At 39.6% G+C, this 23,830-nt stretch overlaps 1 protein-coding gene across 3 annotated transcripts in view; it reads left to right on the top strand.

Moving 5' to 3' along the window:
- The window catches only part of UNC80 (unc-80 homolog, NALCN channel complex subunit), a 213,331-nt gene that overhangs the window by 126,400 nt on the left and 63,101 nt on the right, over positions 1-23,830 (top strand). For all 3 annotated transcript variants that reach the window (XM_040641233.1, XM_040641228.1, XM_040641231.1), the window contains 8 exons: positions 3,627-3,734; positions 5,569-5,707; positions 15,066-15,247; positions 15,764-15,895; positions 17,869-18,055; positions 18,768-18,899; positions 20,587-20,730; positions 23,570-23,670. In XM_040641233.1, the coding sequence (XP_040497167.1) occupies positions 3,627-3,734; positions 5,569-5,707; positions 15,066-15,247; positions 15,764-15,895; positions 17,869-18,055; positions 18,768-18,899; positions 20,587-20,730; positions 23,570-23,670 (1,125 nt within the window). The remainder of the gene's footprint in view (positions 1-3,626; positions 3,735-5,568; positions 5,708-15,065; positions 15,248-15,763; positions 15,896-17,868; positions 18,056-18,767; positions 18,900-20,586; positions 20,731-23,569; positions 23,671-23,830) is intronic.

Below are 23,830 nucleotides of genomic sequence, written 5' to 3'. Positions count from 1 at the left end.
GAGAGCTCAGTAGGCTGACTCCAGTTTTCTTAAATTTTATTCCTTTTTGTTTGTTTGTTTTCTAAGATTTTATTTACTTATTTGAGAGAGAGAGAGAGAAAGAGCACACGAGAGCATAAACCAGGGGAAGGGGCAGAGGGAGAAGCAGACTCCCTGCTGAGCTGGGAGCCTGACATGGGGCTTGATCCCAGGACCCAGAGATCATGACCTGAGCTGAAGACAGCTTAACTGACTGAGCCAGCCAGGCACCCCCAGTTTTCTTAAGTTTTAAATACCACATTATTTCCATAGTACATCCTCATTCGTGGCATTTGTCTCCTTTTATGCTTACCATGATTTTTCATTTGTTTGTTTGTTCGTTATCTATCTCTCCTGGTAAGATAAGTTCTCTAGTAGGGCAAGCACCAAGGGAGTTTTGCTCCACAGTACATCCCCAAAGGTTAGCCCAGTTCCTGGCATTTGTTTAACTCCTGAGAAACACTCTCGAGTTATTAAATTAATTTTTAAAAAATTTAATTAAAATAACTAAGTATTATGCTTCTCTTGTCAATAATCTTTTGTTGCAAGAAACCCATTGAAACTTGTTCAAGTAATTAGAGTTTCTTCAAAGGACATAGCAGAATCTCATGAAACCAGGGACAGACCAGGAAAGAGCCAAGCCTTAAAGGAATGAGAACCAAAGCTGCTGTCCAAATCAGAATGGGCATAGTTTCTCATCTCTGCTTCTTTCTGCATCTCCTTCTACTCCCTCATCTCTGCCCCGCCCCCCAGCCAGATCCTCCTGCTTTGTTCACCTTGTATGTGACCTAAAAATCTCCAGGTTGCATCATCATGGCCCAGTCTCAGCAACCGTCACCACATGAATCAGACTCTGTGTCCCTTATCACCATAGGACAGGAATTTGGTGGGCTCCACTCTTCCTCTTTGTGATCCAAACATCATGGGATAAAGCCCTGGTCAGTCAAAGGACTGGTTTTGCATTGCAAAATAATCAGTAGTGGTCAGAATGAGGAGAGAAGTCACAAAGCCAAATATGGTGACTATGTGTCCAAGACGTACACAGAGAAGAAAATGTCAGTGGTCCAAGATCTACACCATGCCACAGCAAGCATGCCCCAAGATCCCTGCCACATCTTGAGGCTATGTAGCTGCCTCCCATTGACCATACCTCCCTCTGGTAGATTGACTCAACAATGAATGCCATCCTCTATTGGTGATACATTCTGTCTTTTGGTCTTGGATTACTAGTCTTGGGATTCTTTACAGGTCCCAGCTTGATGTGTAATTCCAACCAGCATAGGTAACTCATGGTCCAGCGAAATTTCTTACTCTCCCGTGAATAACAAAAGATGCCTTCAGATCTAGCCTCCTGCTCCATCCGGCAACGAGCTGTCCTCTAACCAAGTTTTACATCAAGTTATGAAAGCCAAAAAGCAACTGATGATAGGTTGGTCAGCCTGAGTTAGGGGTAACACCAGCAGTGGCACGTGAGAACTTTCACACGGTATACCGAAGTGCCCATCATCACGTATGCACCCTTGATACCTACCTTCCAAGCCTCAACAAGTCACTCAGGAAGGGCGACTAGCCCATTACCCTAGAGTGAAAGCCCTTCTAATTCCCTTCCTTTCCCTCTGAAACAAGCATCGTCACAATGATGAGGCACCAGAACACACCATGCTTCCTAGGGAAGCGTGCAAGGATATTAGATATTTGACATCTGAGAAGCTTGACATATACCTTCTGTCCCTAGTAAACAGGATTAAACAGAATCCTGCATTTCCCAGAGTGTCAGAGGCAAACATGAATGTTCACCCTTTTTCTTCTAAGCTGGTATCTGCCTGATTAAAGAACCTATAATTTAACCAAGAAGTATTGTTCAAAAGTAACCCTGAAAAAGACAAAATGTCCAGCCAGAGGAGAAAGGGTGAAATATTAACAAAATTTGAAAACCACATTTTAAATCCTATTTTGAAAATCATATTTAATGACCTGGGGAAATACCATAAGATCCTAATAAAATGAGTTGTTTAAAATTGTGTGCCACCTACATGGCATCCTCACCATTGTGCTAAGATGCACAGAATGAAGAGAAGGCTGAAAGGAAAAAAATAATGGCTATCACTGGGTTAAGGATTATAGGGATTTTTGTTTTCTTCTTCCAAGTTTTTCTGTGTTTTCCAGACATTCTGCAATTTGCACGTATAGTTTTATAAATAGAATAAACGAGAGATGCCCTTTTTAAAATAACTTGACTTTTTAAAAGATATAAAAGAATATACTTAAAAAAGAATATACCCCTACGTTTATATGGAAAATGATTGCCATATGATTTTAGAACAGTTTCCAAATTATAAAACAGGCATGGATCTTGCTGAATATTGTTTTCACATTCACAGGGGGAAAAATACAATGCAGGATTTATCTCCTCAAATGATACGTGTTCCCAAGTATGTGCCTCCACATTTTGTCTTTAGAAAACACAGCAAGAGCTCTGATTCATTTGTTTCGAAGTAGATTCATTCTAAAAGTTCATTCCATACCAGTGACACATGAGATGCATTGTCTTGGGTCTTTTTGTCAGAGTTTTGAAAGACGTTCTTGGAACATTCGTGTACTTTTAGATTTGCCTTTTCTTCCCAATATCTCCATGTATAACACTGTGAAGCTCTGTTCAAAAATTCTTAAGGAGTTCCGTTTTTTCCTCAGCTTTGAGGGAGAAAGTGTTTCATTGACATGGAACTGGGAAAACAAATGAGCATTTATTCTGTGTAGAAGGACGGATGCCCTCTTTGCACAGCCTGGAGTAACTAGGAGCCATCAAGACTACGGATAAATAAACGAGAGCCTGTCACCATTAGGACCCATCATTCTCCCAGCTGCTCCGTCCCCTCCAATCCCTGGCATTTAAGGAGTTGGAGGAAGAAACCCTGTCTTCTCAGTGCTTATGCAGAAGTCAGTTTTATTCTGGACCCTGGTTCAGGAGACAATTTGGAAAAAGAGCTGCTGCTTCCTATAGACGAGTATCATTTTGTTTTTTGTTTTTTAAATGAGTTTCATTTTTTAAAGAAATCATTTTACCTTACAACTCAGGGCTAGATAACAAGTGCTCTGAACTTGTACTTCCTTGATGAGTCTTTTATCTTTTTCTTCCTAACACTCCTTTGGAAAATACGTTCTTTCTTCTATGACCAAATAGCCAACATGTAACATCCAGCCCTGTAAAGGGGCTATTAGAGTGGGTTTTAACTGACTTCATTTTTTAAAAGTTGTGTGTTTTTAACAGTTTCAAAAAATACAACTGGCTCTGAAATGAAAGTCAGGAGAGCCTTGTCCTTTTTTAATTCTGCTCCCATCCAGCTTTGTGACTTGGTCAAGTTATTCCGCTTCCTTGGCCCCCAGTTTCCGTCATGGTAAAAGAGGAGTTTGTAGCTAATGTCTCTGAGCTCCCTTTCTTCCAAAATTAACTGTTTTTATCACTTTCAGAAGGTGTGGGCCTACAAAGAGGCCTAAGTCGTCCCTCCCATTAGATGAAAATGGTCGTTTGGAAAATTGGGGGGGAAACATCCCTGCTGGCTTTTGAGAGAATGCAACACTCTTCATCACGTATCTTGTGTTCTTGGCAGTGCTCAGAGAAGTCATGCCTGCGGACGCCTTCTCTGAAGAAGAGAGTTTCAGAGGCCAACCTGGAAGGGAAAAAGGACTCGGGGATGCTGAAATACATCAGACTGCAGGTATGGACGGCTGGGTCAGAAAAGTTCATGGAGCAGTAATCGGGAGGGGGCGCCAGATACCCTGTTTACAACGCTCGAGACCTCCAGTGCCCCTCGGTGCAGTGTTAGCATGAAGGCCCCTTTAACTGGTGGGGAAGAGTGCCACCAAGCGTGCAAGCAAAAAAAAATCCCTCCATGTTAGCCAGCCAGCTTGCACAGAGACAGGGCTTGGGGAGCTTGGCTGGAACCATGCCTCCTCCCACTTGCCCACACCATGGAGCCAATCCCCCACCAGCCTGAGGTGGCGATGCTCTCCACTCTTACAGTGTGATTTTCTGGGTTCAAATCCCACAGCTACCGCTGTGGCTCTGGGACCTTGGGCAAGTTGCTTAATTTCTCTTGATCTTAGCTGCCTCATACATAAATAAGACGGGGATTATAACGCTGAGGCCCATTTCAAAGGATTATTGCATGGATTAAAGAGATAGTACACTTATCTACTTATCTAGTGCTTGACGCATTGTTATATTATTACATTCTAAGGTTTAAATCATTACACGTATTCCCCAGGGTGTAGAGGGAGGGGGTGAAAAACAACTTGTTTTTCTGGAAAGCTTTTTTTTCTTTAAAGATTTATTTCTTTATTGGAGAGAGAGAGAGAGAGTGCGCGCACGTGCACAAGCAGGAGGGGCAGAGGGAGAGAATCTCAAGCAGAGTCCACACAGAGCCCAGTGGGGGGGCTTCATCTCAGGACCATGAGATCGCGACCTGAGCTGAACCAAGAATCCGTCACTTAACCGACTGTGCCACCCAGATGCCCTTTCTGAAAAGTTGTTAAAATGATTAAAGACCTAGACCGTCCACAACCTACACCTGAATTATCTGAAACAATGGGGACACCTGGGTGGCTCCGTGGTTGAGCGTCAGACTCTTAGTTTTGGCTCAGGTAGTGATCTCAGGGTCGTGGGATCAGTCTCTGTGCTCAGTGGCAAGTCTGCGATTCTTTCTCTCCCTCTTCCTCTGCCCTTCCCCCTGCTCACGCTTGTGCTCTCGCTCTCTCTCTAAAATAAATAAATAAAATCTTTAAAAAATAGAGTATCTGAAATAATGGATTAAATAGGATTTTTGTGGCCTAATCTAGGGCAATATCCACAATATACAATGTTTCAAAGGGCAAAGGTCACCCAAGTTTACTGGCTTAGAAAACTAACTTTTTTTTTTTTTTAAGATTTTATTTATTTATTTGACAGAGATAGAGACAGCCAGCGAGAGAGGGAACACAAGCAGGGGGAGTGGGAGAGGAAGAAGCAGGCTCATAGCAGAAGAGCCTGATGTGGGGCTCGATCCCATCACGCCGGGATCACGCCCTGAGCCGAAGGCAGACGCTTAACCGCTGTGCCACCCAGGCGCCCCAGAAAACTAACTTTCTGAATGGAGCTCCTTTATAAATTAGAGGCTGCTCATTGCCTCCCGTGGACATCACTTCCTAACAGCAAGGAACACAGGACGCTTTGAAAGTCCACCAGGACTTTTAACACAAAGATCTACTGGCCGGAGTCTTTCTTTTCTCACGGAGCTTATTCTACACTTTATTCCTTAGGCGGCTGCAAAATACTTTTTGTGGTGAGAGCATCACAAAATTAGTGTATCTTTTGTAGTTACACACCTACTGAGGTCTAAAGTTTATCACACGCCATGCCAGGTAGATACGCCATGATAGATACGCTATCATTTTAGAAAATATTTTAAGGTCATTAAAGGGAAGCCGGGAAGGGAAGCGGTACTTGGGTTTCAAGAGGAGTATAGCCATCAGCAGCTTCCAAGATTTTAGGATGTGATTTCCATCTCTTCCCAGGTGATGAGCCTGTCGCCTGCTCCTTTATCTCTGCTCATCAAGGCAGCGCCAATCCTCACAGAAGAGATGTACGGAGACATCCAGCCAGCTGCCTGGGAGCTCCTGCTGAGCATGGACGAGCACATGGCAGGCGCGGCAGGTAAAGAAAGATCACCCACGACCCTGGCCGTCACTCATCCCAGCACTTAAGAAAGAAGCCTATCCATTCCCTTTCCCTCCCAGGTCAGATGGAAAGCAATTGCTAGAACTTCAGACAGAACTGTGCGCTCTAGGGAGGAGGCTGAAGTGCTAAGCATACCTTTTACTTTGATCCCATAGTCTGCACAAGAGAGTACATCTCTCCAAGGGTTTTGCCAAATTATAAAAAATGGTTTTCCCCGGGACCTACATTTTCACTGTATTTCACAGAAGAGAAATTCTTTTTGTGTGTTGTGATTTCCCAGATTTACCATGAACCACCATGATTAACTTTATTAAATCTTACGCAAGTAATATTTTACGTCCAAATTACAATATTAAAGCAAATTTCTTGAAATTTAGGTGACCTATCCAAAGCCACGTAGCTAGTACAAAGGTACATGAAAAATGGGGGTTCTTCACCTTTTTCCACTTCTTGTACGTACTCTTTTAGTCATACAGATTCGGTTTAATTGCAAAATGTACATGGTAAAAATTCAAATACAGAAGTATGTGAAGCTAAAAGTATTTTCTCTTTCCCATGACTCTTAGTCACTCTCTGTGACAACTTTAAGTTTTTCAGGAGTCCTTCTAGGGTACACTATGCACGTATATCTAAGTACCAGTGTATTGTTGTTTCCTTTTTCACACAGATAGGACATACCATAAAGACTTTTGAACTTTGCAGTTTTCTTTTATATCTAGAAGCTTTTTTTAAGAGTGAAGAAAAATCTATCCAAATCAGGCAGCACCAAACTAGGAGTGTTTAGAAGCACTCCACCAATAGGAGCTCAGAGAGAGGCTTTTACAGAAAAAGGGCAGAAGCAGAGGAAGACAGTTACTGACGACTGCAGCTAAAAGCCTGGTTGGCTGTTTGTGATCGGTTGTCCCTAGCATTATGATTTGTGACCTTGAGGCATGTACAAGCTTAGATTTTGCTTCCTTCCATAGGTCACCACAAGATTAGAGCCACATTATGCTAATGGTCTCCTTATTTGATTAATTTAACAATTACCCCCTTTCGGTCATCCTCTCATACATGACAGATTGACTAAAAATTTGGTCCTAGTGCCCCTCAGTCAGATAGGGGTTACTTGCTCTTGTCTTATTGTGAAACTCATAGGTTATGATGTCAGATCCTTCAAACAATTGTTTTTGCTGTTCATCTCATCATCCGTCTTCTTTCTGCTTCTCCAAGCACTGTGAGACCACGTAATATACGGTCGATGGCTGTGAACATGCATTTAAGATCACTGAGAGAACGTAACACACCAGGGAGACCACAATGAGAACCATTAGGAACATAATGCCAAGAGACTGAAGGATGCTTCTCAGCCAGACTCCCTATGAACCAAACCAGTTAGTATCAAATAAGTCAAAGAATGTACCTGGTCTAGCCAAGTGGCTTATTTGTTAATTTCTTGTATTTGCTGCAGTACCAGAGGTTTTGATCCAGGTGCAGCAAGGAGTATTTTACTATCGCACAGCATGTCTGTGTTCCGCCGAGAAGTAAGCAATTCTATTATCTAAAACCCAGTGAGCAAGAAAATACAGAGATTTTGTGGTACAGCTACAGCCTTAGCCGGAGATCCAGCCATAGTTGGCAGAGTTAAGGAGCACTGTCTCTCCTGTTCATTAACAGAGAGAAAAAACGAGTAGCAAAAAGGCAACAGGAATAAAGCTGGAATATTGGAGATGATGACTTTGCTCTGTGATCTTGGGAGAGCTGTCCCCAAGATGCCATCTGCATCTGAGGAGGAACTTCCCGAGTCAATTTTAATTTTAGATCTCCAGCTGGCGTGCAGTTCTAAGAGTTTAGAGGATCTCTTTTTAATGAGGGATGTAGACCCACCATTCAAGTGCCTGAAGTTTGGCTGCCATCTGGGTAGTAAGGAGGAGCTGGTGTGGTCCCCTCCAAGGACATTCAAGGGCAGCCTTTGTTCTTAGTGATTCCAAGTCAGAAGGTGGGAAACATTAGTTTGGGGAGTTGTAGCCAGATTATTTGAGGAAACTAAAAGAATTCACGATCCGGTTTGGTGTACAGCTAAATAACAGAACGTCAAAAATAATGAACAGGACTAGAATCTGGTATCCATGAGTGTTAACAATCTTTTACTGAAACACAATTTTTTCTCTACACTCACCTTCATTTCTATCAAAGATAATCACAGGAAGGCTGATTTGCTTGGAAAAATAAGTCTAGTCTCATTAAACGTGGCCTGATTGTTTATATAAGTACAGTGGGAAGAGCGATCCTATAGGCTTTTTTCAAATCTGTTTTGCTGGAACTTTTTATAAGGAATCTTAGATTGGACTTTTAAAAACCTCTCCAGGTGAAGAAGCCAAGTGAAGAACTCACCATCAGACTGCGCCTGGAATGCCTATAGATTTGGCTTTTCTTGAGGTGCCCAGGATATCTTTTTTTTTTTTTTTTTTTAAGATTTTGTTTATTTGACAGAGAGGGAGACAGCCAGCAAGAGAGGGAACACAGGCAGGGGGAGTGGGAGAGGAAGAAGCAGGCTCCCAGCGGAGGAGCCCGATGTGGGGCTCGATCCCAGAACGCTGGGATCACGCCCTGAGCTGAAGGCAGACACCCAACGACTGCGCCACCCAGGTGCCCCACGCCCAGGATATCTTGAGTTTCCTGGGCCTTCCAGGAAATGGCCTTCCTTAGTCACCTGGTAAGGCTGCAGGGAATCCTGTAAGCAAGATACCAGGCCAGTTTTTCCAGTGAGTTTTTATTGGCTCCGCAAAGTCAACCTTAGTCTCTTAAAACTGTCTGGTCATATCTGACTTTATGCATCTTCTCAAATACAACATTCCAGTCAAAGTCTTGGTAGTAAAACCAATGTTTCCAGTTGTGCCCTATTATATGAAAACAGGTTCTTATTGAACTTATACAAATAATTATATTGTCATGAAAAGAAGAATACTCAATGAGTTTCTGAGTTCTGGAGGAATCAGGTAAGGAGAAAAAGTAAATGTTTCCATTTTATTTATAGCAATATACTTTATAAAATTACTGTAAGCCATAGATAGCTTAAGAGAAAAGAGAAAAAACATCCCCTTAAATCTGGAAAAATAAAACATTAAGGAACCAGCAATGTTTCAAAGAAAAAGGGTTAAAAGAATTATAATTACCCTCATCAGTCCACTCAATCTCGTATCATTAATTCTTGTTCTACTTGAATCGTTTTTTCCAGTAGGTCTGGAAATTCTTAACCAGTTCAATTTTATGATTTTACCATGAATCTTTCTGAAGAAGAAGCACTTTTGTAAAAGCATCAGAGTAAAACAGTAACTGTCTGTAAATGACAAAAAGAGCTTTTTTTTTTTTTTAAAGATTTTATTTATTTATTTGACAGAGATAGAGACAGCCAGCGAGAGAGGGAACACAAGCAGGGGGAGTGGGAGAAGAAGAAGCAGGCTCATAGCGGAGGAGCCTGATGTGGGGCTCGATCTCATAACGCCAGGATCACGCCCTGAGTGGAAGGCAGACGCTTAACCACTGTGCCACCCAGGCGCCCCATGACAAAAAGAGCTTTAAAAAAGTAGCTGTAATTGAAGATCTAATGAGAGTTCATTTGATAAAGAAATACAGTTATGTCTGTGGTACACAATAATTTAGGATAATAATTGGATGAGAGTATTGACAACTTCGTAGAAAATAGGAACAATTTCTGGAATACCTGTATTAGTAATTTATTTCCACACGCCTACAACTTTGGAAGTTTATTGTCAATGCTTACTTGATGGTTCTTCCACATAATTTAACATACCAAATAAACCTAGTTTAACATCTCTCTTGCAAGGTGAGAGACAAATTCTTTGAGGTTTTCTAGGGAATCTCTGGGAAAACTCAGTCACTTTGAAATCAAAGAGACTTCATTTAGAATTTGATTTGGGGAACTTGCCAAGATGTCAAAAGGTTTGAGCATTTGAGTAAATACGATCTCAGATCACTATGAAAAAATACTTATTTAACTAAAGCCACAATAGATTTTAAAGGCAAAAACAGGGGCACCTGAGTGGCTCAGCGGATTAAGAGTCTGACTTGATTTTAGCTCAGGTCATGATCTCAGGGTCCTGACTTGGAGCCCCATGAGGGCTCTGCACTGGGTGGGGGGCCTATTTAAGATTCCCTCTCTCCCTCTCCCCACCCCCTTCCTCTCTCTCCTCAATCTCAAAAAAAAAAAAAAAAAAAAAAAAAGATTGGGTTTTTTTAAGTGATCAAAGACCTGATAAAGACAACATGAAACACAGTAAATTATTCTGGTAAGACACAAAACCTTTGCTTGCCAGGTAGATTACCCAAAAGGTAAAAAAAAAAAACAACACACTTTTCACAATCTTTTATGAAAAGCAGACCGATAGTCCAAGAAAAGTTTGGTTTTTCAGCTGAGACAAAACCAAATTCTAACTTTTTTACCAGTGTGTTTTTAATATTAAAACTCATTTTTTAAAAACTTAAATACATCCGTTCCAGCCTTAGTCAGTTTAACCACATGTAAAATTTATTTTCCAAGATTCCTTTTCTACAAATTTCTACGGTTTTTTTTCATACCCATACAGATTTTGTTCTACCTTTTTAAATCTTCCTCATTCTGGAACAATAGGTCATTTTACTTTTCTTACCTGTTTCTCATCCTTACTTTTTCTAAGTAGTTCTAATTACATATATTGATTGGGGCTTTTAACTCTCAGAATCCTTTATTCCTAGTGAAACTAAGAAGTAAGCAATTGTGGACTGTTATAGTAGCGTTCTGTGGATTGGCAAATTTATGAATACATTTCACAATTTCTAGAAGTATATTCTCCCTCATAGTAAACCTTACATCTACTTAATTCTTAACAATTATGTTTACCCATGAAAATTTCTTAAGACAGTGAACAGCTAATCATCATTTTAAGTTATCTTGCTGATAAATTCTACAAGAGATAACAAGAGTTCTTTTGACTTTTAGTAAACCTATTAGAATAACAGTATTATATTTAATGCTGATAACTTTAAAGATAGTATTGTTTAATGTAAATCAATTAACTTAAACTAGTTTTTATTTATCAAAGATTATTCTAGATCACATTGGTGTAGGAAAGACATTAGGGTTCGAAGCCAACACCAAGGAAGAATTGTTGAGGCATCTTTGGTGCAAAAAGGTGGTTTTATTAAAGCACGGGAACAGGACCCTGGGGCAGAAAGGCTGGGGTCTTGAGGAGTGGTCCATTACATACTTTCCTGATAAGAATTACCTCCCTGAAGTTTGCATTTCAAAAGATGGTTTTGGGTTCCTGGGGAAGACCAGATACAATATTTACATCTCAAAGGCACAGAGAAAGGATGTAAATATCTTCAAGAAGGGCTTTTGTTCCTATATCCACATTTTTTACAATATCTGAAAGCCTTTTCAGATGAATAGGGATTTGGAGATTGGTAAAACGGGTAGTCCGGCTTTGAATTGTTTCTCGGGCTGCATTTCTGTTTTCGTAAAGACTCGATTTGTTAGACAAGTACAGTTGGTAATTCCTCAAAGAACCGGGATGTAATTTAAATGTCAAGATGCTTACCCAGCCATCCAACTACATTATCCTCAAATTGCTTCTTCATATCCGGGAGAAGATGTTCAACTAAGATGGAAATCAAAAGATTCCTAGGTTCTAGAATTACAGCTGTTTCTTTGGAATGTTTTAGTTAAATCCTTCCTCAGTGGCTTCAGAATATATTACTTCCCCTCTGGGCACATAGTTTCAGTTTGACTTAGGAGAGGAGGGCATTAAAAACAAAAGTTCATCAGGCTCTGAATATCCCTTTTCAATTTGGCCAACTTCTGACTGTAGAGCTACTTTAAAAACATCCTTTTGAATAACTTGTCAGGTTTCATCTGGGACAAACTAAATATTTCTGGCAGTACTGAACCCCATGGACACATGAGGGGGCAAAGATGATGCAAAAGATATTTCCCTTCCAAAATCCAGAGCCACCCCCAACAGCAAATAGAGTGAGTGCCTGGCTGAGACTGCTTTCTCTCGAGGGCACATCATAAATGAATAAGCTTCTCTAAATGGTTAAAAGTTATCCACTGTGGCCACTGTCATTCAAGATGACCTTCGGTAAGGTGAACCTACTTGTTCAGCCTTAGAGCAAATTTTATTCACCTGAGGCCTCATGCTGGACCAGTCTGGTTTAGAGTAGACCCAGTCTGACCTCAGACCCAGCCCAGTTTCTAAATTTGAATCAGTCCTCCGAAACCAGTTTGACCCAGTCTACTTCTGGCTGGTTTTCAGACCCAGTATGGAAAAAGAAATGCTGGGGCGCCTGGGTTGCTTAGTCGGTTAAGCATCTGATTCTTCATTTCAGCTTAGGTCGTGATGTCAGGGTCGTGAGATCCAGCTCAGTGTTGGGCTCCATGCCCAGCTTAAGATTCTGTCCCCCTCTCCCTCTGCTTCTCCCTGGCTCCTTCTCTCTTCTCTCTCAGAAAAAAAAAAAAAAAAAAAAAGGAGACGAAGTTAAAATAAAGTCTGCAATGTCAAGGGCTCCACAGATACCTGTGCCTGGCTGTACATTGCTGGGGGCCATCGGGGTCTCCTTCGGTTCCCTCTTCTGACATGAGAACTGTTCAAAGATAAACTGAGATATCCTAAAAATTTGAAGAGTTTATTTGAGCAAAAATCAATTCAAATTGGGCAGCCCCCAATGAGAAGTGGTTAGAAGCATTCCCTAGGAGACCATTTTTTAGCATTAGCTAAAAGATTCACCTCGTTCTTTTTAATGCCCACCAAATATTTCACTGGATGGTCATAACAATTTATTTAACCTGGACTACTGATGGAAATTTCGGTTTCTTACAGCTTTTTATACTACATTGCAACAAACGTCCTTGTAAAATAATTTTGTTTGCATTAAAGCTTGGATTTTTCTTCTCTACCACATGTTTCTGAGAGAGAGTACAGGGAAGGGCATGCTCCTCAAATGTGAGACAGCCATGGAAACTTCCATGGAAGATATGAACAGGTAGCCTGGGCTTTAAGGAAAGGGGGAAGGAAGAGGGTGGAGTATGCAGAGCCACATGGGGTAGGGAAATGCACGGGGCTTATTTGGAAAGACTGAGGAGGAATCAAGACTGGGGTGGCTTTTGTAGAGGGGTCCCCAGTCCATGCTATTAGACAAGTAAATGGGACTCAGATTTTAACAGCTCTTGAATGACACTCATAGGAGTATGGACTTTTCATTGAACTGTGGAAAACCACTCATGGGTTCCAGAAAAAAGAGTAGTGTTGTCTATAGTGTATACATGGAATATGGCAGCAACGAGTAAAGCAGTCCGCTTTTAGATAGTCGGGAGACGCATAGTTGGTGACGTGACGTTAAAGCTAAGGAGAAAAGGGCAAAGGTGAGATAAGCTTGGGGGAAAAATCTGATCTTTGTGGCAGCTGAAGCAGTGAGCGTGGATGGGATTTCCGGGGCAAAGAACCTGTAGAACAAAGAGCAGAAAGATGGGCACTAAGCCATTGGCCTTCTCTACCTTCAGAGGACGGGAAGAGGCGCGGCCAGCAGCAAACCCCGGAAAATGACCAGAAAAGTAGAACTCAACCTCAAACCGTGCAAGCCAAAGACAGCTCTTCAGGGACATGGTCGTGAAAGTGTTAAAAACTAAAAGGAAGCAAATGCTATAAAAAGTACCACTGGGGGGCGCCTGGGGGGCTCAGTGGGTTAAGCCAGCGTCTGCTTTGGGCTCAGGTCATGATCCCAGGGTCCGGGGTGGAGTATCATGTCCAGCTCCCTGCTCAGCAGGAAGCCTGCTTTTCCCTCTCCCTCTGTCTCTCTCTCTCCCTCTAATAAATAAACAAAATCTTAAAATAAAAAAGTACCGCTGGATCTACTGATTTGTGAGCATTACAAATTACAAATTTGTGCCATCCACAGTCTTCCAAAAGACTGTGGTTCACAAAAAAACCGCTTCGGTGCAGGGATTGCGGTAGATAGAACTTCAACTTGCAATGATATAAAGAGAGACCGTCGTGTTTAAAAATTGAGACCGAGTAGAGCATGCTTTAAAGAAAAGTAAAGAAAAGAGAAAGAGTGGAAATTTAAGGAACTAGTGGGATAAAGAAAAGGATCATCAAACACTAACGGTCACAAGAGCTAGCATTTCTTCTAGAACCGTATAGCACATGCGTGGTCTTACTTGATCCTGGTAACGACCGTCTTATATGTGAGCAAGCTGCAACTCAGAGGGTTGAAGGGACTTATCCGAGGGCACACAGATCCGAAGCAGCGGGGCCAGGACACCAAACCCGGCTCTTCTGACTGCACACGTAGATGTCCCTCCCATACATCCCATTGCCTGGAGAAAATGAGACACGCGTTAGAAGCGTGTAGTAGTTTTCACGTCACAGAGCTCTTTCTCACACAACATTTTATCTTCTTCTAACAACAAATTTGGAAGCGGGTATCATCATCATCATCATCATCGTGGTCGTCGTTGTCATTGACATTCTGCTCCTAAGGAAACGGAGGCTGAGAGAGATGGAGAGGCTCTCCCGCGAGCACGGGGCAGAGAGGCTTCAGAGCTGGCACTCAGCCCCAGCTGTCCTAACACAGTTGTCTGAGTATGTTTTGATGATCCAGGAAAAATTACAAGAGATTTTAAATTGTGTTTTTATGATGGACACTGGCTTGTCCATCTATGCCACAGAGTGTATTTTTCTGCCCCGTTATTCATGAACTTTGTAACTTATTGTGGCACTTGACCTTTCTCTTATTGATATTTGACTTTTCCCGAAATTAAAAAACAGCAATGGTATTATGATTCATGAAATCTCTTGTGGCTTCTCGATCTCTTCTTCTCAGGAGGGTGAAGGTTTCTAAAACAGTCTACAATATGGATTTTATTTTTAATATAATGTAACTGGGACAGTTTTTAATGGACATTTTTATGTACCATGCCAGGATTACCATGACATGATTCTTATCATTTCCTAAAAAGGACATTTCAGTATATCATTTCCTTTTTTCCTTTGCTTCCTCTCACGTTCACTTTTCACTGTGAGCCAAAGGAAGATTTGCTTGGAATGAGGTATTCTACGGAAGTACCATGCTGTCGCTGCCCTCACCAGATATTGGAAGACTGTGGATGGCACAAAGGATCATGTTTGGTTTTCCGTGGCTGAAATAAGATTTGCTTTCACCAGTGCTGGTGGCCTGGCTCCCTTAGCTCAGGAGTCATTTTCAGGAGACAAGAACAGCTCCCTGCTTCTCCCCATCCCCAGGGACCAAGCAAAATTAAAAGATGTGTAGCTAATGAACTGTTGGCTGTCTCTAGCTGCCATGTTCCTGCTGTGTGCGGTGAAAGTCCCTGAGGCTGTGTCTGACATGTTGATGTCTGAGTTCCACCACCCAGAGACCGTGCAGAGGCTGAACGCCGTTCTCAAGTTCCACACACTCTGGAGGTTTCGCTACCAGGTCTGGCCCCGGATGGAGGAAGGAGCACAGCAGATTTTTAAGGTGAGGGGTATTTCCACCATAGGAATTAGTTTCGCAAACCTGACCCAAGGCTTGTGTAAATCCTTGAACCTCAAATCTATGGTGTAGGGCCCAAGAGATGCTTCTTCTTTTTTTTTTTTCTCTGTGATTATATAAGAAAACCTAACTCATATATGATTGAGTTCTTGCTTTAAAAAATATTGAAATACAGAAGAATGGTAGAGTAAGAAAATCAAGTTCTGTAAACCTCAAGACCCCACTCCCATCCCCAGAGGTATGCCCATAAAAGATTGGGGTATAATCTTTCAGATACTTTGCTATATTTATACGTATAGATATTTTTGGAGGATGGGGTAATTAACACAGAGATCACATAGTTGAAACCCTTCATTTATTTAACGAGTAAACTGAGACCCGGAGATGTTCATCCTTTGCTCTGTAACATCATGTGCTCTATAAGATGATTTCATAATTATACTTCCGACTCATTCTAGCTTATTTTCCATCTTACCTCATTCTTCTGATATCAACTAACAGATCCCGCCTCCCAGTATAAACTTCACCCTGCCCTCACCAGTGCTTGGAATGCCATCTGTCCCAATGTTTGACCCTCCTTGGGTCCCTCAGTGCAGCGGGAGTGTCCAGGACCCCATTAATGAAGACCAGTCTGTGAGTAACAGGCACTTTCTTTCTCATCTCTTCAGGCTCCACGGTGTCCATGTAAGAGTGAAGGACAGTGAGTGCATGAGACAATTTGTTCATTCTTGTCATAAGAATGTCATCACAACACAGAAAATCAGCCATGAAAGGTCTTTGTTCTTGTGAATAGACTAGAAGGAACTAATATCCGGTAGTGAGCATTTGCAGGCCTCCAAGCCGACACAGTTTTGTTTTATGATCACAGTGGCAACCACCTTTTACAACTGTTAGAAACATTAGCCACTGATTTCATGGTCAAGGGTAGCACTTTGTCTCTAGTTATTATAGAACAAACATATTCATCTAACCTGTAATACCTAAGCCACCCAAAAGGTCATGAGATTGACCCTGGATGAATAAGCAAAAGAACTGAGCTGGCAGCTCTTATTTCCTTGTTTGCACGTTGGTCTGTTCTTCATTTTGTTGACCATTAGTATCGCCATCACAAATATCACTCGGAGACCTCAGGTCTTGTGTACTCTAATATCTCAGTGCTGCATGTAATATAATTCATAAACAATTAAGTTTGGAACACTGTCCATTCATAGGCAAGAACGAAGAATATGTGCCTTTTGCAAAAAAAATGAGTGTAAAATATGCCTTTTTCACCTGTTGAATTTTTTGAATTACAGGAGTAATGTAGAAAATATGGAAAATCAATAAAAGGAAAAGGACATAGATATGTTCTTTGACACAAATCCATGACTATTTTCTTGCACAAATTCCCATGGGATTTAGGGCTATCGGTATATAAATATTAAAGATTTTTGATACACCACCCAAAATAGACCCAAGAAGATTTTACTATTTTACGCGTATATAATAGAACAGGAAAGTGTATCATCTTTATTCAGGTTACTTAGTATTATTTTTTTAATGCCACTTTGGTAAAAAACAAAGTTATTTGCTTTTTTATTCACAATTATTTAAAAAGTCCCTTGGATGTATGAAGTTAGGTTGAACATTTTTGCACGTGGCACATTTGCTAGGCATTGTAGTTTTCTTTGGAGAACTGTTCGAGCTCTTTACCCATGAAAATGTTTATACAGTAAATCCAGCCTCTGAATCACTGATATAAGGATCTTTGATTTGTCTCCTGTACAGACAGTGGATTCATTTGAGCCAAGTACATTCTCTATCCCAAGTTCGTAAGGAATTTGAAACCAAGACCCCTGATTCTATATCCAGTTTTCTTTCTCTCATTCCATAGTTCTTACCTTACCTTAATATAAAAAATCAGCTTAACCCTTGGCTGGCAAATAAATTGCCATGTGGCCCATCTAATGCCCTTAATTGCTCCTGTGCCATTCAACATAGAAAACATTTAGTCTTACATAAAAGTCCTGTATTCAACCTTAGTAACACTATCAATACTCATCATTTCTACTCGCTAACTTTGTTTCTACAAATATTAAGTATATGCGGTGTGCCACTGTATTTACCTACAGTAATTATTTACAGTGTGGTAGATACTTGAGATACAAAAATGAAATAAATCATATAACTAGTTGGTTTATGTGAGAGATCCCATTCCTCCTCCTTTCCGTGGTTCTTTCCCTTTTATTAACCTTATGAAATAAATATCCTTCATTTAAAACCATTTCAAAAAGTTGTAGAAAGGAATAGAGTATTAAAATATTTTATTTGATTTGAATGTTTAAAGAGTGGATCATTGATATCACCCCAAATTCTAAAGGTGAAATCCCAAAACTTACAGATATTCTTGGAGAATTATTCTGATTGAATGAAAATGAATAGCTTAGTTACACACAACCTGGAAACCTGGTAGAAAAACAAACAAATGGCCATGAAACTAGATCGTGGGTGCTCTTCCACTTTCTGAGGACAGTGCCACATTTGTGTAATTCTATGGGAACACTCTTTTTGGCTGTGACCTTGCAGAACAGTTTCTATAAAATAAATTGGTCTTCATGTCTCCATAGAAATCCTTTTCAGCCCGGGCTGTGTCCCGCTCCCATCAGAGAGCAGAACACATCTTAAAGAACTTGCAACAGGAAGAAGAGAAGAAACGTCTTGGTAGGGAAGCCAGCCTCATCACCGCCATCCCCATCACCCAGGAGGCTTGCTATGAGCCCACCTGCACGCCCAACTCAGAGCCAGAAGAAGAAGGTGCCCCCTACACATGGGACTTCCGGGGGAGGGGAGGTTAAGTCACAGGAAGCAGAAAGGACTGACTTTGAAAAAAACGTTGACAAATTTATGTGACATGAGGTGATATTCACCCTCTCTCTCTCACCTCCTGACACTAGCAAAAGAAAGAGGAAAGGTGTTATGTTCTTCATTTTTAGAGTTGGCCTGTTTCTAGAGGAGGGAGTTAGTCACATTGAATGAACCAATATGATAATGGACCAAGCAGTGATTATGATTCAGAGAACAGCTAAATCCAGAGTGTATGTTAAATTAAATGCAATCAGTCTTTCATCATTAAATCACACTGAATGAACCAATATGATAATGGACCAAGCAGTGATTATGATTCACAGAACAGCTAAATCCAGAGTGTATGTTAAAGTAAATGCAATCAGTCTTTCATCATTATAAATGGGGTTAGTCCATTAACTATCAACCTTCACAAATGCAGCCAATTTGTTGGTTGGCATCAGGAATAATTTATGAACCATTCTAATTCAGCGATTCTCTGCCCTGCTTTTGTGGAATCTACGGGAGGAATTTTCTGTCTGTGTTTCTAAAAGATTTTTTTTTTCCATTCGTGAGTACACTTGAAATTACTTAAGCCTTATGCTCTGAGAGCAGTATACACTTCTGATGATGACAACTTTATTACAAAACCAAAGGTCACGTTCCCTGTTTTCTTTGCCAGTAGAAGAAGTCGCCAATCTGGCATCCCGTCGACTGTCTGTGAGTCCGTCCTGTACCTCCAGTACTTCCCACCGGAATTACTCCTTCCGCCGAGGGTCAGTCTGGTCTGTGCGTTCAGCTGTTAGTGCTGAAGGTGTGTCCTCTTAGAAATGTGTTATTTATTCCTCATGACTCGTGTGTGTTTTGAAACATTTTCCAGTTAGTATTCTTACTACATTTCACCATCTTCATTAAATAACTTGTTTCAGGACTTGAAGTTCAAAAAATAAATATTAGATTGAGTGGTACCCTAATTTTTTTTTTTAACCCAGCAATCGTCCTTTATAAATTGGCTCTATTTTAATTACGTTGCAAATAATCATATTGCTGAGGGTTTTCAATCCTGGCTACACATTACAATCAAGTGAGGAGCTTTAAAAAAAATACTGAGGCCACACCCAGGACCAAATCAATATTCCTAAGAATGGGACCCACACATCAGTATTTTTACAGTCTACTTGGGGTGGAGATTCCAATGAGCTGCCAGGACCCAGTAGGATGCTTTAGGATGCTGTTGTGGAATAATTTAACAATCAAAGGAAGACCAGAGTTCATGCTACTCCTGTAATGAAATCTGATTCCGGAGGTGGTGGGGGGAGACCTGATACCCTTCAGTTCCAAGAATTTAAAAAATATGTTTTCTCTAATCATGAATAACTATCTGGGACTCACTGCTTCATGATTATACAAATTTCATCACTGATTTATAAAGTCATTAAAAAGTTGTACAGAAACCAGTGGTTCTCAACCCTTGGCTGCATAATCCTTGGGAACTTCAAAAATGACCAATGCTAATTAATCACAATTTACAGGGATTGGGCCAAAAACTCATTTATATTTTTTATAACAGATATAATTTTATTGAGGTATGATTCATGTACCATAAAACTCACTCTTTTGAATTATACAATGCATTGTCATTATGCAATACTATGCAACCATTATGCAATGGTTAGCACCTCTAACTGTAAATATTTTAGAATATTTTCATCATCCCAGAAAGAGATTTTATACCCATTACCAGTCGTTCCTCATCCACACTTTCTCCAACCCGTGGCAAGAAATAATCTATCTTCTATTTCTGTGAATTTGCTTACTCTGTACATTTCATATAAATGGAGCCATACAATATGTGGCCTTTTGTGACTGGATGCTTTCATTCGGCATATTTTCAAGGTTCATCATGTGGTCTCATGTATCAGTTCTTCATTACCAGATAATGTTCCATTTTATGGCTATACCACATTGTTTATTAATTCACCACCACCATTTAGGTGGTTTCCACTTTTTGGCTATTCTAAATTATACTACTATGAACGGTTACATACAAGTTTTGTGAGGTAAACTGCCAAGCTACTTTCAAAAGTAACTGTGTCATTTTACATTCCACCAAAAAGTTTGACTGCTCCACATAGTTGAATAGTCAAAATTATCTTGGAAATGAAGAACAAAGCTGGAAGACTCACATTTCCCAATTTCAAAACTTACTGCAAGGTGGCAGTAATCAATATTATGCGGTATTGACATAAGGATTGACAGTAAATCAATGGAATAGAATTGAACAACCAGAAGTAAACCATTATGCTCATGTCGATTCCATGTTTGAAAAGGGTACCACGAAAATTCAATAAGGAAAGAATAGTCTTTTCAGCAAATGATACTGAGACACCTAGATATCTATAACCAAAAGAATGTTAAATAGGAAAGCTCTGAACTGGGAAATGTTGTGCATTCAAATTACAATACTGAGAAAAACACCCCGATTATGTCTCTCTCTTCAGATGAGGAACACACCACTGAACACACACCAAACCACCATGTGCCTCAGCCTCCACAAGCAGTGTTCCCAGCATGCATCTGTGCAGCAGTGCTCCCCATCGTTCATCTGATGGAGGATGGTGAGGTGCGAGAAGATGGAGTAGCAGGTATAGTTTTAACTAGTAAAACCATCAGTAACTCTAATAAATGCTTAAGTTGTTATCTGATGGAGGATAGTGGGGTGCTCTTGAAGACATTAACTACTGGTCACATGTCGAGTTGTTTTATGTACATATTACAATTACAGATTTGTAGTGCACTCTACTAACATTATCACTGTCTTCATCTCCTTGTCCCACTACCTTTATGACCAAGAAATTGCATTTAAAATAAATACTTGGATGCAGGAGTATTTTTGATGACCAGAGAATCAAATAACATTTATTTGGCCACATGAAACTCAAATAGTAATTCTGGACACCTTAGAAAAGCTTAGGTATTAGCTTGATACCACCAATGCCATCTGTCCCCCTTGATTACCTTTCCAGACATACTGCCTAAAGAGAAGAGTTGCAAAATGAAACGAAAAACTAGGGGTAAAGATGAGTAATGTTTGTGGTAGACAACAGGTTAGTATTTTTAATGCTGTTATTTTAAAAAGCCTTAGAGCTCAATAATGATGTTTTAAACCCTAATAGAAAAATGGGCAAAGGATATAAATACACAGACCAATGGTCAGTAAGATCTGTAAATAACATTGTTGTTTAAGACAACAATGAAATTTTACATTTCATCTAAAAATGCAAATATTTTTTCATTTTATTTTATTTTTTATTTAAATATAGTTGACAAACTGTGTTACATTAGTTTCGGGTGTACAGCACAGTGATTCAACTTCTCTGCATGTTATGCTCGGCTCACTACAAGTGCAGCTACCATGCAAAGATTATTCTCAGTGAAAATAGCCATAGTTGGTAAAGATTCAGAGAAAAAAGAATTCTCACACCTTGCTGATGGAAGTCTGGAACTCAATACAAGCATTCTGGAACAAAGTTTCACAGTATGTGTCAAAAACCTTAAAAGTAGGAAAGCCCTTTGACATAGATTCTGACTTCTAGCCATTTCCTCGGGCAATAATGAGAACTATATAAGGGTCTATATAGGATGCTGCACATTGTACATTATTTAAAATAACAAATATTAGAGAAGAGTTTAAATGTCCAGCAAGCAATTAGTTAATCATGGTACCGCCATATGACAGCATTCTGTGTACGTTAAAAATAACATTCTAGAAGAATATTAACATTAAAAGTCTTTATATATTGTTAAGTAAAAAACTGAGTACCAAAGAATATTTTCTGCATATTATTTAAAAATACATGTAAATATATATTTTACATATATAAAAGGGCATACCGCAAAATGTTTATAGTTGTTTCTGTGATTGGTAGACTTACCAGTCTTACTTTTCTATCTTTTTCTGTATTTTTCATGTTTTACGTATTAAATTGCCCTACCTTATACCTTAGAATAAAAATAATATACAAAGATAGCTTTGTAATCAATTTCAACCTAAGAAAAACCCACACCTGTTTTAATTTAATTATTTATAAAGACACTTGAAAGCTAAAGCTTATATTTACATATCTCTTGTTAATATTATTTATTTATATAGTTCATATTTTTAATTGGGTGGTTGGTTTCAGAAGCAAAATATTGGTATCCTTTATTTAAAATATAGGCTGAATGACAAATTCACACCAAATGCTATATTTCTAGTTTAGGAAACTAAACTAATTAAAACATTTAGATTGAAGATCCTCCAATGCTTACCCACCACTCAGGTCTACCCACCTGCTTCCCTAGCTTGCGCATTTCGAGGCAGTCTTGACCCAATCATTTTCCCCAAAGAAGAAGAAGCACTTTCTTCACATTAGGAATAATTATTTATTCCTAAGGCATCCTCATTAGAAGTGGGAGCCTAATTAGGACTGGCTTAACTACTTTATCTCACCGAGGGGGATACTATTTAAAGCATTCAGGTGAACAATTAAAGATCATCTGTAATTCATATGCATTCTAAACCAAAATATATTTCCTAAAAACCAGATGATTACTTTAGAAATTTCTCCATACAACCGACATTGAAATATTACTTTAATTTAATAAATACTCATCACTCCTAGTATTAGGGTTATTTCCAAAACAAAGATTCACTAATGTATTCTTTCCTTCTTTTTAAATTGAAATATTATTGACATATTGCATTGTATTAGTTTTAGGCATACAATATGATAATTTGATATATGTGTATGTTATGGAATGTTACCACAATAAGTTTAGTTAACACCCATTACCACCTGTAGTAACAATTTCTTTTCTTTTAATAAGAACTTTTAAAATCTCCTCTCTTAGGGACCTTCAAATACGCAAGGCAGTATTGTTAACAGTAGTCACCAGGCTGTACATTACAGCCCCAGGATTTATTTATTTAGCTTATAATTGGAAGTTTTTGCATTTGGACCACCTGCACTCATTTACCCCACCCCACCTCTGGCAACCATCGGTCTGGTCTCTGTATTTATGAGTTTGGTTTATCTTAGATTCCACGTGTGAGTGAGATCATACAGTATTTGTCTTTTTCTGTTTGAATTATTTCCTTTAACATAATGCCCTCAAAATCCATATTCATTATCACAAATGGCAGGATTTCCTTCTTTTAAGGCTAAATGATATACCATTGTAAATCACAAATGTGTTCTTTACAAAAGCAATTCTAAAATCTAAAGACCGTCCTATACTTTTTCATTACCTTTTCTTTATAGGTGAAACTGTTCAGAAACAAGCAGCAAAGAGAACAAATATCTACCTTTCAACAGAGAGTTCACAGAACCTTGTTAAGGCAAAAAAGAGAGGCTAATTAAAGCTTAGTAAATTGTTTGATTAGTTTATTTAATATTTTATCTCTATTTAAGACAAATGTTCAATGTCCTCTCTCTTCTGAAGTGAGTGCTGTGGCCCAGCAAGTCTTATGGAATTGTCTAATTGAAGATCCATCAACAGTTCTTCGACATTTTCTGGAAAAACTGACCATCAGCAATAGACAAGTAAATTCCTCTTTCTTTAGAGTATCGTTGTGTAGCTATGTGTGTGAACACTGTTAAAAGCAAACAGTGGGCTTCACAGTGCTATGCATAGAATGTCAGTGTCTGACACAGAGCAAATAGGTGCTTTAGGTGATGATAATGATGAGCGGTACTAAACTTT

The sequence above is a fragment of the Ursus maritimus genome, unplaced genomic scaffold (assembly GCF_017311325.1).
Source record: "Ursus maritimus isolate PB19 unplaced genomic scaffold, ASM1731132v1 scaffold_1, whole genome shotgun sequence".
NCBI classification, from domain to species: Eukaryota; Metazoa; Chordata; class Mammalia; order Carnivora; family Ursidae; genus Ursus; species Ursus maritimus.
Note: the sequence above shows the minus strand (reverse complement) of the source record. Positions and strands in the feature narration are given on the sequence as shown.